The sequence below is a fragment of the Citrus clementina genome, unplaced genomic scaffold (genome assembly GCF_000493195.1).
Source record: "Citrus clementina cultivar Clemenules unplaced genomic scaffold, Citrus_clementina_v1.0 scaffold_6, whole genome shotgun sequence".
Taxonomy (NCBI): Eukaryota; Viridiplantae; Streptophyta; class Magnoliopsida; order Sapindales; family Rutaceae; genus Citrus; species Citrus x clementina.
The window spans coordinates 3,248,645-3,267,490 of NW_006262139.1; the positions used below are offsets into that span (position 1 = coordinate 3,248,645).

The following is an 18,846-nucleotide window of genomic DNA, read 5'->3' on the forward strand; positions in this document are numbered from 1 at the left end:
CATGTTCAGTGAAAGTGACTCTTAACCCACCCGCGTAAATTGTCAAATTGACAATATTTTTGCTCAATGTCCACAAGAACTATACTTTTTTGCTAATGAAGACCTAAAATTGGTTGAAGCTCATATCTCAATACCTCAATTGAGTACTCTATTTTCTTTTTTCCCCCCCCAAGCGTCAGACTCACTAGTTATTAGGCTTTTTATGAGTTTAATATTAAATTGTCAAATTGGTTCTGTCAAAATTGATTGATACTTTCAGTTTCTCCTGTAAATTGTAAGTTTTTTATGAGTTTAATATAGTTATTTGGCTTTTATGTTTTAGTATTGTAGTTCTAAACAATGTAATAAGTTTTCAGATTATTCAATGTATTGCCGCTGGAAGAGGGTATTGCTTCTGAAAGTCTTGCTGTTGGAATATTTCCATTAATCTTTGGAAGTTTTGTTGGGAAACTTGGCTTGGTGGCCGGAATTTGAATTACTTTTCTTGGAGTTTAATTGGAATTTAACTATTATTGTATATTTTGGCTTTTTTTTTTAATTTGAGATGTTTTATTATGTTTTGGTGGTAATGACATTGAATATTAGATGTATTTATTTTGAAATTAATTTGTTGGATTGAATGGATGTTAATTAATATTATCTTTCATTTTTTTGACAATATTCATTTTTATTAATTAATTAAATTGGTAAATAGGAATTCACAAATAAATTATAATCACAATATAATTTTTTTAAAAAAATTAAATTTATGACGGGAAATACACATCATAAAGTCTGTCATAAAAAATTTTCCACCAAAATTGAATAATAAATTTACAAATGACAATTTAATTTCCCACCAAAAATTTAAATAAATTCAAATTTAATTTAATTATTTTTTCTCATTAAAATATTGTGTGATAGATATATGACTGTAAAATACCATCAAGAATTCATGACAGAAAATATTATATCATAAATTAATGACAGTGACATAGATGACGGATGAACTGTTTGTCATGCACCACCTTTTATGACGGTTATTTCCCATCATCTATTGTCTATTTTCTTGTAGTGTATTATCATAATACCCTCCTGTATTTATATATTTGCATTTATTTTGCTAGTTAATGGTTATGTCATTTAATCTTTAACTAATATGCCATTTAATCTTTAACTAACTATTTGTATGGACAAATATGGAATCAAGTATCTACCACAACTACATTGAAATGTCGACATTATGTTAGAATACCATATAGCTCCAAGTAGATCTAGATCTACAAATTAACATAACATAAAAGTAACCGATAGAAAAAAAACCAACAAATAAAATGAATTTAAAAACTCACTTGAGAGAGTAATTAATTCAATAATTTGAATTATTAAGCTTCAACATTCACCTCAACTTAGAAAAATTAGCCACTTATATTGATAAACAAAACATTCATTTTATTTAACAAACTTCTGAAATATATTACAAAAAAATAAACTACACAAGAAAAGAGAAGAAAATTGCATTCTTAAACTTTCTCTTCAGTTCTACCCCTTACTCCCTTTTCTCTTCTCACCTTTTATAAGTATCAAGCATCTCCACCTTCTTTTATTTTATTATTATTTATCTATTTACATTGAAACGAGTGATAGTAAAGTGGCAAAGTGGAAGCTACCACTTGACTATCACATTACAATGATACAAGGCTCCACACTTTTTTTTTAGTTAATTTCATCTCCCCAATAATCTATTCCAAAATGGTTTCAGTAATTTATCTTTTTTTTTTCCTGTTTTCAATTTCAATTCCCTCTTTATTCCTAAAATATTTACAATATAAAATTAGCATACTACAAATTAATTTAATATAAAAATTTATTAAGAGAGCGTTAAGATAATTTATGAGTTATGAGTGCATTAATCAACACTGTAAATGTAAAACTGATAATTTTAACCTTGTTAAATGTATATATTTTAGTGTCAATCTTTAAAGAATTCACCTTTGCAAAGCCCTTTTCTCAAGCTTCCTCATCCTTTGGCTCCCAATATCTTCAGTTACTTTTTTTTTCCTCTTTCAATCAAAGATAACCAATAAAAGCTTGCTATTTATAGAAATTGAAGGCTCCAAATCAAGTTACATGTTATACAGGGAAGTATGAACATAATATTGTAGAAGTCAATGATTAAAGTAAATCAAGTTACATGTTGAAAAAAAAAGGCACAAATAATTAATTGGTTTTACTCTTTTACTATTTAATAACCCAAAAAATCAGATAATAAAAAGTCAAAATTTTGTAATTTATATTGTTAATTATTAATGTTAAAACAAGATCAAGTAGCAAAAAGAAGATTGGAAAAATAAGGTAAATAATGTTAGCATCACCCACAAATGGAGATTTAGTGGAAGGCTTAGTTGATAGTTCTTCTATCTGTTATGAATTTATTATGAGAAAAATACGTAGTAGTTTTATATAATAATCGTCAAACACCTCAATTTACTATGAGAATAAGAATAACAGAAGAGCTTTAGGTGTCGCTAATCACATTTGGGCTTGCTTCTGATTGCTCCAAAAACATTGGCTCTGTGGTTGGTTTGTAGGGATCAATGAATATAAATTTCCAAATTCATTTGTTTTTGACATTGCTGTTTTTGGCTTCTTAGGTTCATGCACTGCCTCGAGGCAATGTTGGTTCTGCATGCAATTTGTGGACAGTAAACTTTCTAATGATCTGCAAATTACAGGGTTTCATTATGTATGATGGTCATTTAATTTAAAAAAAAATTGGAAAAATGATAGCTTAATGGAGGATTTTGTTTCATTTCTCATTCTTAAAGAAAGCATATGCAAATTTCAAAGTTCAAATTTCTTCAACCAAAAACATACAAAAAGATTGGAAAAAGACAAGGAGAAAATTGGTCGAAATCAAACCTTATAATGGGTCGATGTATTGGATCAAGTTGATTCTTTTTATAGACTGCATGTTTTTTTATGAGAAAAAAAAAGCAACCATAATTACCTCTTAAAAAATAACAAGGTAACAAGAAATCACACAAATTTCTCTTAATTAATAAATTAGGTATAAAAAAGGGTAATTAATTACTCAAACAAGCCTTTCTTGTTAACAAGACAAGGATATGATTCTTTTTATACAAAAAGATAGAGAGAAAATTGTTCAAAATCAAATCTTATAATGGGTTGATGCATTAGATCAATCTGATTCTTTTTATAGACTACATATTTCTATGCCAAAAAAAAAAAAAAATAACAACCAAAATTACCTCCTAGGAAACAACAAGGAAACAAGAAATCACACAAATTTCTCATAATTAATAAGTTAAGTATAAAAAAGGGTAATTAATTACTCAGACAAGCCTCTCTTATTAACAAGACAAGGATATGCTTTTGGTCCCACAAAATTCTAATTAATGACACTTAAAACTCTTCTATTATTCTTAATAAATGCATCTATTGACATGAATTGAAATAAAGGCCGATAATTATGGTAATGGATTTGCCTAACATTTTGCTTGATGATTCTAATATTATAGAGAAGGTGCACACCAAAGCTATAGCAGTAGATGTAATGTATGCGCGGCGAGGTGGTGGAGTAATAATGTGTTGGTGGATCTTCAAATATGGAGGCAAAGAACAAGGAAACTTTCTTAGGATTTGAGACGTGTTTATACACTTTCTTTTAAGGTTTTATTTGCCCTCATCACTCTTGATTTGCTATAGAGTTTAATAGCAAATTACCCCCAAGATATATCAAATCCTGAATACAATCTCTAGCAAATAAGATTGTATTTCAAGAACACTTATGAAATCTGTAATAATCTGATTTTTAATAGAATGTGAGTGTCTATTTTAATGAAGAAATTGTTTTTATGAAAAATTACAACCATTAGAAATGATACTTCTTCAAAGACACTCTTTTGTTTGAAATTTGCATCTATTCACAACCGATTTTCTTTTTTCCTCAAACCTGCTAGCCATTTTTTTTAGTTGACGCCAAAACACGCTCTCTGAAAGAAAACGGTTAGCTGTTTTTCAATAACGGCGAGTCGTTTTCTTCCAGAATGTCAACTTTTAAATAACCTCTGAAATAAACGGTTAGTCATTTTCTATAGAACAGAAAACATGCTCTCTGGAAATAAACGGTTAGCTGTTTTGTCCCAATAGCAAACCGTTTTCTATAGAACAAAAAACATACTCTCTGAAATTAATGGTTAGCCATTTTCTCCAAAAACGACAAGTCATTTTATTCCAGAATGTCAAACCAAAAAATAAAAATGTTACAATCTCTCTTACAATGCCCCACTAGATTGTAATATTTTTTAGATTTATTAATGATAAACTTATACGTACAAAAAGGTATCTTTCGATTTTAACCTTTAATTAGTGAATGTATTTCAAAGCATTTACAAGACAATAGTGTGCTAAGCATTAAACTTTTTCTCTTAAGTAAATACTGGAGATACATTACATATAAGCTATCCCAAATTTCAAAGTTATGTTCCAATATTTAGCACTATTCCAACCTTGTGCTCTATCTTGGATTCATAAACATTTACAAGATTAAACCATGATTTTGTTAGAAACGACACCATTTCTTATTTTCACTTAGGTGAAGTTTCAAATCATGTCATTAGCTACTATAAGACTTGAACTTCATTAAGAGTAAATGCTCAACCTGAACTTCGTAGCTATTTGCACAGAATATCTCGAATGAGATTATTTATTTTTTAGTGCCAAACCAGTCACATAACAACAACTTATTATTACCCATTTAACTATAGAATAGCGATATAACTACTACATAGTTGGGTTACCATCGTTGGTGACTTTATTAAAGAAAGGTTTTAATCCCATTCCAAAAGATGTAGCCTTAACTAAGTCTCTTGAAAGACTTTTTGTTAAAGGATCCGCTAGGTTCCTAACACCATTTGCTATTAATTGTTTCACATATTCATGTCTGAAGCTAATATGTCTAGACTTTCCATTATACACTTTATTATAAGCTCTAGACAATATAGCTTCACTATCGCAGTACAAAGAAATAGATGGCATCGGTTGTGGCCACAACATTATATCAAACAACAAATTTCTCAGCCATTCTGCTTCCTTGCCTGTAGCTGCAAGTGCTATAAACTCACTTTCCAATATTGAGTGAGTTATGCATGTTTGTTTCTTTGAAACCCAAGAAACAACTCCTCCAACAATTGTAAAAATCCAACCAGAAGTGAATTTATTATCATTTGTATTGGTTATCCAACAAGCATCCAAATATCCTTATAGTACTTCAGGATAATCATTATAAAACAAACTCAAATTAATGGTCCTTTTAAGATAACCAAGTATCCTTCCAATTGCTGTCCAGTGTTCAACACTAGGGTTACTCGTGAATCTTGATATTTTGCAAACTGCAAGAGCTATATTCGGCCTCGTACAATGCATAGCATACATCAAGCTACCAACAACACTTGCATATTCAAGTTGTGCTACTGCTCGACCTGAATTCTCTAGTAATTTAATACTAAAATCATATGGGGTATTTGCTTCTTTAAATTTCAAATAATTGAATTTAAGAAGCACTTTCTCTATATAATGAGATTGACACAATGAGTAACCCCCACTATGTTTATTCACTTTTACACCTAAAATAGTATCTACTTCAACATGATCTTTCATCTTAAATTGTGAAGTTAAATACGTCTTTGTATCATTTACTCCTTGCATGTTTGTTCCAAAGATAAGATTGTCATCAACATACAAGCAAATGATCACACCAAAATCATTCGTAAACTTAGAGTATATACATTTATCAGCATTATTATGCTTAAAACCATGAGATAAGATTACCGAATCAAACTTCTCATACCATTGTTTTGGTGCTTGCTTTAAACCATAAAGCGACTTGACTAACTTGCATACATTTTTCTCATTACTAGGCAAAACAAATCCCTCAGGTTGTTCTATATAGATTTCTTCCAAGATCACCATTAAGAAAAGTGGTTTTAACATCCATTTGATGCACATACAAATTGTTCAATGAAGTAATTGCAAAAAGCACTCTTATAGATGTTAATCTTGCCACTAGAGCATATGTATCAAAATAATCAATACCACTTCTTTGCTTAAATCTTTTGGCTACTAATTCGCCTTAAAAGTTTGCAAAGAACCATCAATATTGTGCTTTCTTCTAAACACCCATTTATTGCTAATCGGTTTAGATCCTAGAGAAAGATCAATCAAGATCCAAGTTTGATTCGACATAATCGAATCCATTTTATCATTTACCGCCTCTCTCCAAAAGGAAGCGTCTCTAGAAGACATAGCTTCGTTAAATGTCTTTGGATCTTTTTCAATATTTAACAACAATGGTACTTTGTTAAGTACATTATTTCTATCTCCTGCAACTTAGAAGAGTAATGCTTGTGATGAAATAAAATCCGGAGCTAAACTCTTTTTTTTTCTTTTCACGTTGACTTCTCCTTGATTCGAAAGATCTCCTAGACTCTTTCCTTTTATTGTTATTAATGGAGGTGCTAGGAGCATTATCACATGGTTGATCAATAATTGATTCTAATTCAATATTGGAATCATGTTGAAATTTATTTTCAATAAATTCAACATCTCTAGATTCCACAATCACATTAAAATTAAAATTTAACAACCTACAAGCCTTAGAATTTTCAACATGTCCTACGAAAACACTTTTTATACCTCTAGCACCTAACTTTGATGATTTAGGATCATGTATTTTATAAAAAGCTAAACAACCCCTGACCCTTAAATACATCAAATTTGGTTTTCTTCATTTCCAAATTTCATAAGGAGATACATGTGTTTTCAAAGATTTGATTCTATTATGAATATGACATGCAGTGAGTAATGCTTCCCCCCACAAATTGTTTGGTAGTTTTGCATTAAGGATCATGGAATTTATCATATATGTAAAGATCTTATTCTTCCTTTCAGTTAAACTATTTTGTTAAGGAGTAAAAGAGCCGATCTTTAGTGAATAATTCCAAATTCTTCACAATAATTATCAAACTCAATTGAGAAATATTCACCACCTCTATCACTTCGAACCATCTTGATTTTCTTATTTTTTTGGTTCTCAACTTCAGCTTTGAAAATTTTAAATTTATCACAGGCTTCATCTTTTGTTCTAAGTAAATACACATCAATGTATCTAGAACAATCATCAATAAAAGTGATAAAGTACCTCTTACCTCCTCTTGTTAAAATGTCATTATACTCACAAATATTGATATGTATTAAATCCAATATTTGAGTATTTCGTTCGGCTTTAGGAAAATATTTTTTAGTTAATTTAGCTTGGATGCAGATTTCACACTTATGATTTTTAACATCATTGCAATTAATCAAACCATATTTAGACATGTATTTCAAAGATCTAAAATTCAAGCATGACAAACATCACAAGACTCAACAATATAAGCAAAGTTGATATCATTATTATTAATGTTGAGTTTGTACATTCCATCACAAGAGTACTCTTTCCCAACAAACATCTCATTCTTTGAAATAATACAAGTATTACCCTCAAGCACAATCTTAAGCCCATGCTTACACATACAACTAGCAGAAACAAGATTCTTCCTAACGGAAGGTACATGAAAGACATTATACAATATAACTTTCTTTTCAGAAGTAAAGTTGATCTCAATTACTCTTTTCCCTACTACCATGACTGCATTATGGTTCCCCATGAGAACCTTTTGTCCTTCTGTTTCTTCTTTGTATGATAAGAAAAATTTCTTATTATTACAAACATGAATGGTTGCACCCGAATCAAGCCACCAATCATAGAACTTAGTCTTAGCCATATTGGTTTCAGTAATCATGCCAATTTGCATTTCAGAAACCATAGCACAAATCTCTTCAAATTTGTCTTCAACAACATTAGCTTTATGAGAATTCACTTCTTTCTTTTTCTTCTTGAATCTGCAATCATTTTGGCGATGGCCTTTCTTGCCATAAAAGAAGCAATTTCCAGAAAACTTTTGTGTGCTGGACTTCTTGAATTTTTTATCATTCTTGACTTTGAAATTCTTTGAAAATACTAGCTTCAACAACATTAACCTTAGTAGAATAATGCTTGTCCTTGGATTCTCGAGACCTTGTCTCTTCTTCGATTACCAAGTGTTTTTGTAATTCTTCTAAAGTTATGTTCTCTCTACTATGAAAGAGTTTTTTTTTTGTAATAATTTCAACTTTGAGGTAATTTAGCAATAATAGCCCCAACTTGAAATTATTCAAAAATTTCAACTTTTAACTCCCGAAGCTTAGTAACTAAAATTTGTAATTCATGTATTTGATCAAGAATGGATCTTGTGTCTACCATAACAAATTCAAAATACTTTGAGATAAGGCATTTATCAATACCTTCATTCTCTGTTTCATATTTGTACTCATGAGCATTCCAAATTTCTACTAGAGAAGCCATAGAATTGTAGAGATCATAGAGCCTGTCAGAAAGCGTACTGAGTATGTGACCCCGACACATCAACTTATCATCTTCACACTTTTTCCTTACAGCCTTAACAACTTCGGTATCATCTTCTTTTGGCTCTGGAAATGGTTCCAATTTTGGATCAAGAACATATGCAATTTAAGACAGTGATGAGAAGACAGCTTTCCCTTCCAACGAGTGAAATTTATGCCATCAAATGATCGAGATGGACACCAAGGTTAAAAAATGAAGTTAAATTCTTCTCAGCCTCCATTTGTAAGAAATTAAAACCTTAAAGATTGTTGGTGGATCTTCAAATATGGAGGCAAAGAATAAGGAATCTTTCTTAGGATTTGAGACGTATTTATACAGTTTCCTTTAAGGTTTTATTTGCCCTCATCACTCTTTGTTTGCTATAGAGTTTAATGGCAAATTACCCTCAAGATATATCAAATCCTGAATACGATCTCTAGCAAATAAGATTGTATTTTAAGAACACATATGAAATATGTAATAATATGATTTTTAATCTAATGTCACTGAAGAAATTATTTTTATGAAAGATTACAACCATTAGAAATGATATTTCTTCAAAAACACTCTTTTGTTTGAAATTTGCATTTATTCACAACTGGTTTTCCTTTTTCCTCAAACCTGCTAGCCGTTTTTTTTAGTTGATGCCAAAAAAGCTCTCTGAAAGAAAACGGTTAGCCGTTTTCTTCCAGAATGTCAACTTTCAAATAACCTCTAAAATAAATGGTTAGCCGTTTTCTATAAAACAGAAAACATGCTCTCTGAAAATAAACAGTTAGTCATTTTGTCCCAACAACAAATTGTTTTTTGTAGAACAGAAAATATGCTCTCTGAAATTAAACGGTTAACCGTTTTCTCAAAAAACGGTAAGTTGTTTTATTCTAGAATGTCAAACTAAAAAATGAAAATGTTATAATCTCTCTTACATAATGGCACTTGAGATAGTGGAGCAATAGATGTGGTGTCCTAGTGGAGCGTCGAGCTGGTCGATGATAGATTGGGTGAAGAAGAATAATTTTATGTTTTAAAGAGAAAGGAAGAGATCGTGTTTGAGAGAAATTTTTATTTTGCTTCTGCAATCACACGAAAACTCGCATCTCACTAGGGTTTATTTAATGATGTGGTGCAATACAAAATAATTTTTAAGCCAAACGAAACAATGTAGAATTTCAAACACACCCTACGAGTGTACACAACTAAATGACAGTAGCAAATTACCAAACTTTCAAGGGCATTATTGTCTATCCAAATCGATTCCCTTAATTTTAATTGAAAAACCAAACGAAAAACAAATCCCATTTGCGGTTTCTCTTATTTAACTTAGGAGTGGGGAGGTGTTGTTCCATGCACCTCGTAAGGTTCATAATCTCATATTCTCGTTCAGGAAAAAATCAAAATCAAAATTTACAATCTTGGGGTTTCGTTTTTCGTAATTTTTATTTCATAAAATTCTTTCTCGATGGCTTCCGATAATTTGACCGATAAGAACCTTGTTTTCAGAAAACTGAAAGCAAAATCGGAAAACAAGGTTTTTTTTTTTAATTTCTTAAATTATTTACTTCATTTTCTGGTTTGATGTATGGATCTGATTCAGATCTACGTTATTTATTATCGGATCTAGAATTTGAAGTATTGTATTGTTTTGCTTTTAGATGTGTTTTGATTGTAATGCTAAGAACCCGACGTGGGCCTCGGTGACTTACGGGATCTTTCTCTGCATCGATTGCTCTGCCGTTCACCGTAGTCTCGGTGTCCACATCAGCTTCGTTAGGTAATGTTTTTATTTTAATTTTTTGGCTTAAAATTTTTCGTTTTTAATTTTACATAAAATTGCGTTCATATTGCTTTTTGCGTAGAGATAACGCTATACTTTTCATGCACTGATTTTTCATTTATTTTATCCATTAATGAATTTGTTCAAACATTTGTGGATGAATTGCTAGAATAACTTGCGGATCAAAATTCCTTGACTTGTATTAAGGTGGAGGCACACGGACAGATTGTTTGGTCAAGAAATGTGATCTTTTTTTTGTAATAATCTATTGGATTTTCAGAATACCACTAGTGCTTACTAAAGATGTAATTTTCTTGAGGTAGTTTTGGCTCGTTATGCTACCCTTTTCTATGCACATTACTAGCTGTTAAGATTTGGATATCTATTAAACCTTGTTGTTATCTTTTGTAAGCAATTGCACCTCTGTTACGATATTGGGGATTAAGGACAACTTAAATAATACTGCAGTTTGTACTTTCAAACCTGATACCGTAATTACAAATCTCCCAGTGGTTCATGTTCCTTTCAGATATTTTTATCCTAATTGAAGCTCAACCTGTAGTGACAGTATAAGGTGTCAATTGTTGTATCAGACCCGAAACATTTGTCCTATCTACTTGTTTCATGCAAGTCAGTCAGCTTTTTTTGGCTGTCCTTGTATTTTCAATTAACTGCAAAGCTTACCTTGTTGTTATCATTTTTGGTACTCTTAATTGTCAATTGACAGATATTTATCATAGAAAGAAAAGCATCCTAGATAAAAGCTTATATCACAAGAAAACCCAGATAAGTTGGTAGAGATTCATGTGATTAAAATGTAGACGGTGGGTATTCAAGATTGAATCATAACTTCCAGTCAGTTGTTTGAGGTGGCGTGCATTTATTCTGGCCAACCTAGCTTCTCGGTTTCTTGTGGCTACGAATTGCTCTTGTTTCATGTGGTTGTCCTAGCTAGTATGATTGTTTCTATAAGCTGCTCTCGTCATTTCTTGGGTAATGGTGAACATATTTGATCTTTAAATTAAAAAGCTTGAAACTAGAAAATAGTTCTGATAAAAAGCAATATAACTGGTTAAACATTTGTAAAGATAACTCTGTTAGGCTTTTGATTCCTTGAAATTTATTTATGGTTGTTAGTGTTCTGAGCGACTGTCATTCGTGCTCTATTGTTCATTCTATGGTGGTAACTCAGCTTTAAATCTTTTTCGTTTTCCTCATTTGTGGATAGGTTGGTTTCAGTGTCAAAAATGCAGTGATGAAGCTTTGCAAGGAAACCTTTCATCTTTTTCTTTTTAAATGCTTTTCTTCTTCAATTTTGAATGCAGTCTGTTCAATTTGGTTGTGTCCTCTCCCAAAGAGGTTCGCCATGCTTAAGATGTTTCTGGATATTAGAAATCTAAGTGTTTGTAAACTATATGCTTCAGTTACGACCTGCAATCTGACCTTTGATATTTCTTCTTTTATTTGTCTATTTATTTATGTTTGTTACCTGTGTGGGTGTTTTGTTTATCGATTACGGATTGGTGTCTGAATGTAAGTTGCATAGAGAAACTTGTGGAGGCAGCTCCTTGATCTTTTGTTTTTTGAATGCTTTCTCTACCTTCTATTAGTCACCACTTCCCTTCTTTGTAACTGATAGATATATGCTTACAAATTGAGCATTCCGACATAGAATAGTACTTTTCCGTTGAATTTTAATTTTAGGGTAGAAGGATAATGTCGTAAAATCTTTTATTATTATCAAGATGTTGTATAATCTAAAGGAGCCTCTCACAGAGGAGCAGGGGAAGTATCTGTGTCTCTGTGAGTGTGTGTGTGTCTTTCTAGGTTGCATGTGATAGGACTTAGGGCTAAATTAGGGCTGATTTTTTATTGATTGAATCAAAAGAAAGAACAATCCCGACCTTCAATTCGAGAGGTAGGTCAATCTCTCCCAAAACTCCTAATTACTCCTAAAACTAGACCAAACTCAGCATAAACCCTAAATGACTCCTTAATCTCTTATTTATACCTGAACCGTAATTAATAAAATCACTAAACTGCCCCTGTCCCTAAAATTACTAAACGGTCCCTGCCCCTTTATATTTACGCCTAACATAAGTTTTATTGGCCTAACATTACTCCCTTCCCAAAAAGACACCTTGTCTTCAAGGTGAAATCCAGGAAACTGCTGGCTCTTCTTCCTCGGGTTCTTCCCCGCCTTCCTCCTCATCACACACAGTCAGGACTTGTAGTGATTTGTCCTTACATTGATGCCCCAGTGAAAATTTCTCATCGCATCGAAAACACAACCCCTTCATCCTCTTGTCCTAAATCTCTGTCTCTGTGAGGCTGTTGAAAGTCAACCCCAGTCGTGCCCCACTAACCCGATCCCTTTGGGAATCTCTTTGTAACCCCATTATTTGTGTTTTTTGGCCTCTCAGTGGTGTGTTTTGGAACTCTCGCTGAAACCCCAAGGTCTGGGTTTTCTGTCCCACCAAAGGTGTGCTGTTTTGGTATGAAAAACTGACTGAATTGCTCCTATAAACCTGTTCTGCTGTGTTCTTATCCTCAATCATCTGTGCCAACTCCATTGTCTCCCCTAATCCTCTCGGCCTTAGCAAGCGTAGTGAGGCTCGAATTTCTGGCTTCAGTCCCTTCATAAAATTCCCTTCCAATACTGTCTCTGAGATTCCTTGTGGCTGCCCCAGTAGCAACTCAAACTTCTCCCTATACTCCATGACCGTTCTCTCTTGCGTCGGAGCAAGAAACTGTTCATGCAGATCTCTCTTTTGAGTGGCCCGAAACCTCTGCAACAGCCGGTCCTTAAATTCACCCCACGACCTCAATGGTTGTCATTGTTCCCGCCATTGAAACCACGCAAGAGCCTTTCCCTCCAAACATAACGTCGCAGCTAGCAGTTTTTCCCTTTCTGAGAGTCCATTGATGGCGATTTTTTAGGGCTGATTTTTTATTGATTGAATCAAAGAAAGAACAATCCTGACCTACAATTCGAGAGGTAAATGACTCCTTAATCTCTTAATTATTCCTAAAACTAGACAAAACTCATCATAAAACCTAAATGACTCCTTAATCTCTTATTTATACTTGAACCGTAATTAATAAAATTACTAAACTGTCCCTACCCCCTTTTTATTTAAGCCTAACATAAGTTTTATTGGCCTAACAGCATGTGTAGCGGATGAACACAAATTTACTTATGATGTTTATGATCATGCTAGATTTTTTGTTTTCTCAGTTGTCATTTCTGATCAGCATGAGTGGTGCAATGTTTTCATGTTATTTGTTTTAAGTTTTTTTTTTTAGGTTGAATTTTCATCATTATTGATAATCTAGGGCTTGTTCATGTGGCTTTGTTTCATATCTTCACGAAATCATATGATATATTTCTTAGATTTTATTGATTACAATAAAATACAAACACATTATAGAGGCACCTTGAAGTATGACATTAGTTTGAAATCATGTTATGTTTTTCGAAGACAATCTGTGGATTTCCTTATTGGGTTCCCTTCTGCCCTCTTCCGGACCACCTCTTCTTATACGGTAGAGGGAGCAGTGGTCCCCTGTAAGCGAAGCACTCTTCCCATTCAGAAAGGTTTATTACTTCCTTTCTGTGGGAACTTGAGTGTGGCACCCCGGATAGGAGGCTTAAGCCCCAATTAGTCTATATCTTGTTTTTAGGATAGCTAGGACAGTATTAATGAGGAGGGGTACCTGGGAGTCGGGATCTCCAGGCTCTTGTGATTTGATTATTTCCAGGTTCACTTTGATGGGTACAAACTTTGCTGAACATTAGCATGTATTTAAAGAGAAGAGGCGTCATGGATTAAAATTGATAAGCTACCATAGTTGCTTCCTGTTCTGTTATAAAATATAGTCATGCTTCCCTTTGACCATACCAAGTAAGCAAAATTACATATCCAGCCATACATTTGTATGCAATTCATATTCAATTACTCAAAAATAAACTAAAAAAAAAGTGTTCGTATTTTAACCTAGAATGACTTTATCTTTTCTGAACTTTTGCTCTAGAGGATTTACTCTTTCCCTTAACACTAGGAATGTCTAGTGTGTCATATGGATGAAACGAGATTGTTTATCAGGTTTATTTTCTAAAGTTGATTTTCTTTTCTTCCTTTTCATATAGGTCAACAAATTTAGACTCATGGAGTGCTGAGCAGTTGAAAATGATGGTGTATGGAGGAAACAACCGTGCACAAGTTTTCTTTAAGCAGCATGGATGGACAGATGGAGGCAAAATTGAGGCTAAGTATACCTCAAGAGCTGCTGAATTATACAAGCAGATTCTTGCGAAAGAAGTTGCTAAAAGTATGGCAGAAGAGGCAGGCTTGCCATCATCACCTGTTGCCTCGCAGCCGGCACAAGCAGCTAATGCACTTCCAGATGTTAAGATCCAGGATGCTCCTAAAGAAAATTATCAAGGAAGGCAAGAAACTCAAGACGCTCCTGGTTCGCCAAAAGTTTCTCATACAGTTCTTACTAGTACCGTCAAAAAACCACTTGGTGCAAAGAAATCAGGGAAGACTGGGGGTCTAGGTGCCCGAAAGCTGACTTCAAAGGTAGATTTCAATCCTTTGTGTGTGTACATTTTGATTGGATGCAGAAGTATGTATCTTAAAAGTTATCTTGGTCTAAAATTTCTGTTGAAATGCCTTTTCTAAGCAAAACATTTTGATTCAATGCAGCCAAGTGAAAGTCTATATGAGCAGAAGCCTGAAGAACCTTCTGTCCCTATTTCTTCCTCAACCAGCAACACATCGTCAGTTAGTTTGCCCTTTGCTTCTCGCTTTGAGTATGTGGATAATGTCCAATCTTCCGAGTTGAGTTCTGGTGGTCCACAAGTGCTTAGCCATGTAGCTCCACCAAAGTCGTCAAGCTTCTTTGCTGATTATGGAATGGACAATGGTTTTCAAAAGAAGTCCGGCTCCTCAAAAGTACAAGTAAGCTATTTGACTGAACAGAGTTAACTAGATTAATGCAACTTAGACTGCATAGAGTAGCCTTCATGTGGACCTTATTGTGAACTTATAGGCTCTTTAAGCTCTAGTCCAGAAATGCAAGTAGGCCAATTTTTGTTGGGCTTTGTTGCTTTGATTGAGTCAAGGAAAAAAAATACTTGAATTGACAGACATTTCAATCTGCAAAGTCCTATTAACTGGACACAGAAGCATTAGGGATATGGTAACACACATTATATGCACGCATGATAAATTTTTGATACTATGTATTTAAGTTATCTTTAGAATTTTTTTGTGTGTGTGTGTGTGTTCTATCTCTTAATAACTTGCATTTTGTTAATAGCTCGAACACAAGTCCAATGGCTGTAGGATATGTGCCATTGTCATAACCTCTGTAAAAATATGATAGTTTTCTTGGTAGCTGAGTTGCGGCTTCTTGTGTTTCATTTATCACTAAATGGTGGATGTTTTAGCTCAAAGTCAATGTTGATTTGGCCTCAGAACGTGTTAAATTTGGAATAGTGTCCTGTACAAGCTTGGGTTAAGTTGCTGAAAATACTATGGAAAAAGGATTTTGAGATATATTCATAAGTACTTGTTGGAGTAAGGTTAAAATTTGTGTTCTAGTAGTCCGCATCTTCATGAAATCATTCTGGGCTTATAACATTTAGAAATATGAAGCAGCACGACAGGTTTTAGTGTTTTTGGTGCCCGCACATACCCTCCCAATACATGTTGATTTTCTTGTGTGGACATCCAACTTGTTGTACAAGAGTTGCTAAAAGACAAAAAGATCATGGCATTGATTGTGCAACAAATTTTGTGTTTTTAGCAACTCTTTGTATAAAGAGTTGGATGCTGGCACTGCACCTGAGATTTCCACGCACACACTTCATCGTCCTGACATGGAGGATGCATGTGATTTTTTGGTGCTTGCTTCTAATTACATACTAATATTTTCAGATTCAAGAAACTGATGAAGCAAGGAAGAAGTTCTCTAATGCAAAATCTATTTCATCATCCCAATTTTTTGGGGATCAGAACAACTCTATTGACATGGATACTCAAGTTTCTTTGCAAAAGTTCTCAGTATGTCCCCTTCCTTATGCAGGCTTACTTGGCAAATTTTGTTTAGTGATATTTTGTTTCAAGTGAATGTTTTTCTGAATGTGCTAACGTTTCTTCCCTTGTGTTATCCTATAATTTACTTTAATCACAAATTACTGACTTGTTAATGCAAGTTAGTTGTCAATTTTTTATTACTATAAGGAGGTTATAACTTAGTAGGGGTTTAGTTCAAAAATTATTATTTTGAATTAGTTATCCTTAGTGTAAGTAATATAGAGGTAAATACATTAACATTCCATGGAGCTTTAAACATGCCTGAGAAGCTAGAAATATTTTCGCTTCGACAAGAAAGTGTTCATATTAGTGAGTTATTATGTACTTGCAAATTCAAAGACATGGTAATAACTCTAAAGAATGAATCATTGTATCAAATAACTTAGGAAAATATTTTATTCCATGTTAAACCTTTAATGTAACATATATATTTTTGCAATATACAAATAATTATTACTATGTGGACGCAAGTTACTTTAGATACACTTGTAATTTATTACAATGTGGAGTTTATTCTTATTTATAATTGGCTCCGGTTGGGACCAAAAAGTTTTATGACTACATGGAAATTATTCCTATATAGACTATTACTAAAGAGAGGTTTTACTGTATTATTATTATTATTATCATTATTATTTTAATGGGGGGTTGTAGGGAAGGGTTGTTTGAAGTGTATGGTAGGAAATGAATATAGAATATGGATCAAGGCTGTCATCAGTTGGGCTATCATGTCTTTCACAACAATAAATAAATCAAAGATGAAAGACTACATTTTATCGACCTGATTTTTGAAAATTAATACTGTAACTAAACCTTGTTTAAGTTATTAAATATTAACCATTTTCTTTTGGTTTCTGTAACTAAGGTTATTATATTTGTTTGCAGAACTTGCATTTCAGCCTTGATGTAGGTGTATAATTATATATTAGCTTTTATTGTCAATATTATTATTATTGAACTGCTCAGTAATTGCTCTCTGAAGGCCTTGTGAAATGGAGTTTGTAGAATGGTTTGGTATTAATGCCAGTGATAATGTTTTGTTATTTCTAGGGTTCAGCATCGATCTCTAGTGCTGATCTGTTTGGTCATGACTCTGACAATGCCTCACTTGATCTTGCTGCTAGTGACCTCATCAACAGACTCTCATTCCAGGTACTTTGAAATATTGTGATATTCATAAATTGCTGTTACTAAAACTAGATATTCGGATGGGGCTTAATGTCTTTTGTTTTGAATATTGCACATTTTTATCCCTAATTTTCTTTCTTTGTAATTCTTTCATGTCATTTTCAAGGCACAACAAGATATCTCTTCTCTGAAGAACATTGCGGGAGAGACTGGAAAGAAACTTAGCTCCTTGGCGTCAAGTCTGATAACAGATATTCAAGACAGAATACTCTGAAAATCTTCGAATATGTCTGGAGTTTGTTACATTTACCAGCCTACATCTTGTGTAGGAAATGTAAAATGAGTTTGATCATAAAATTCTTTTGGAAGACAAATAAAATTTTAGAATTCTGCTGGCATACTACCGACTGGGCTTTTTATTGTGGTTTCAGCAGTGTTTGTTTTGAGACTAGTTTCATGTGCCTTTCATTTAGTGAATCGATTCAATATTATGTACCTTCGTGGCTTCGTTGTAAACCAAGGAACCTATACAAATATATATAAATATAATATTTGTAGCGCTGTGGCCAGGGAACTTTGTAAAAGCAGCTTGCTTATTATGTACTTTCTTGCTTTGCTATATTAGTAAAGTAATTTTGGGCTCTCAAATTTTTTATCTTAAATTTTATTCTAAATAATATATTATTTATTGATTAGTTAGTAATTTTTTACAAGATTCAAGTGAATTAATTATATTATTTATATTACTGTCACTAACTAATTAATGAATATCACATTATTTAAAATAAATTTTTGAGATAGAAAATTTTAAATATGTAGCACTACTCCTATCATTAGTAGAGTAATTTTGAGCTCTTAAATTTTATTCTACATAATATATTATTTATTAATTAATTAGTAATTTTTTATAAAATTTAAGTGAATTAATTATATTATTTATATTACTGTCACTAACTAATTAATGAATATCACATTATTTAAAATAATTTTTTGAGATAAATTTTTTTAAATATGTAGCACGACTCCTATCATTATAGCTTTGTCAATATAATTAATTTATTTAAATTTTATAAAGAATTATCAATCACTCATTTAATGATACATAGATTTTAATTTAAGATAAAAAATTTAAAATATTTATCATTACTCTAAAAAATAATTATTTAATAATTAAAAAATAAAAGAAGTTTATTTGTGAAACTTGAGCTACTCGATATAAAATAAAAGTTGGACTAATGAACGAATTGTTTAACTTTGTACAATATAAATAAATGAAAAAAAAAACTATAAAAAATAAATAAATCTGCAGTACTACTATGATTAGTGCTCTACGGTTGAAGATTCACTGTAGCATA

The 18,846-nt window shown here is 32.4% G+C and overlaps 1 protein-coding gene across 2 annotated transcripts; it reads left to right on the plus strand.

Moving 5' to 3' along the window:
• Window positions 1-9,706: 9,706 nt before the first annotated feature.
• LOC18038417 (probable ADP-ribosylation factor GTPase-activating protein AGD8) lies at window positions 9,707-18,134 on the plus strand. 2 transcript variants are annotated; one of them, XM_024181778.1, is made up of 7 exons: window positions 9,707-9,838; window positions 10,138-10,256; window positions 14,410-14,842; window positions 14,969-15,223; window positions 16,205-16,330; window positions 17,414-17,515; window positions 17,658-18,134. In XM_024181778.1, the coding sequence occupies exons 1-7, from the start codon at window positions 9,830-9,832 to the stop codon at window positions 17,763-17,765; spliced, it is 1,152 nt and encodes a 383-aa protein (XP_024037546.1). In that variant the 5' UTR covers window positions 9,707-9,829; the 3' UTR covers window positions 17,766-18,134. The 2 variants fall into 2 exon arrangements, with proteins under 2 accessions (XP_024037546.1, XP_024037545.1); XM_024181777.1 differs by having other exon boundaries at window positions 9,719-10,013.
• Window positions 18,135-18,846: the final 712 nt, after the last annotated feature.

Excerpts from the sequence above, each read along its gene's own strand:
- LOC18038417 (XM_024181777.1), top strand. The coding sequence starts at position 9,945 with ATGGCTTCCGATAATTTGACCGATAAGAACCTTGTTTTCAGAAAACTG. Across the intron at positions 10,257-14,409 it reads GTCCACATCAGCTTCGTTAG|GTCAACAAATTTAGACTCAT; the intron begins GTAATGTTTTTA and ends CTTTTCATATAG. Across the intron at positions 17,516-17,657 it reads TCAACAGACTCTCATTCCAG|GCACAACAAGATATCTCTTC; the intron begins GTACTTTGAAAT and ends GTCATTTTCAAG.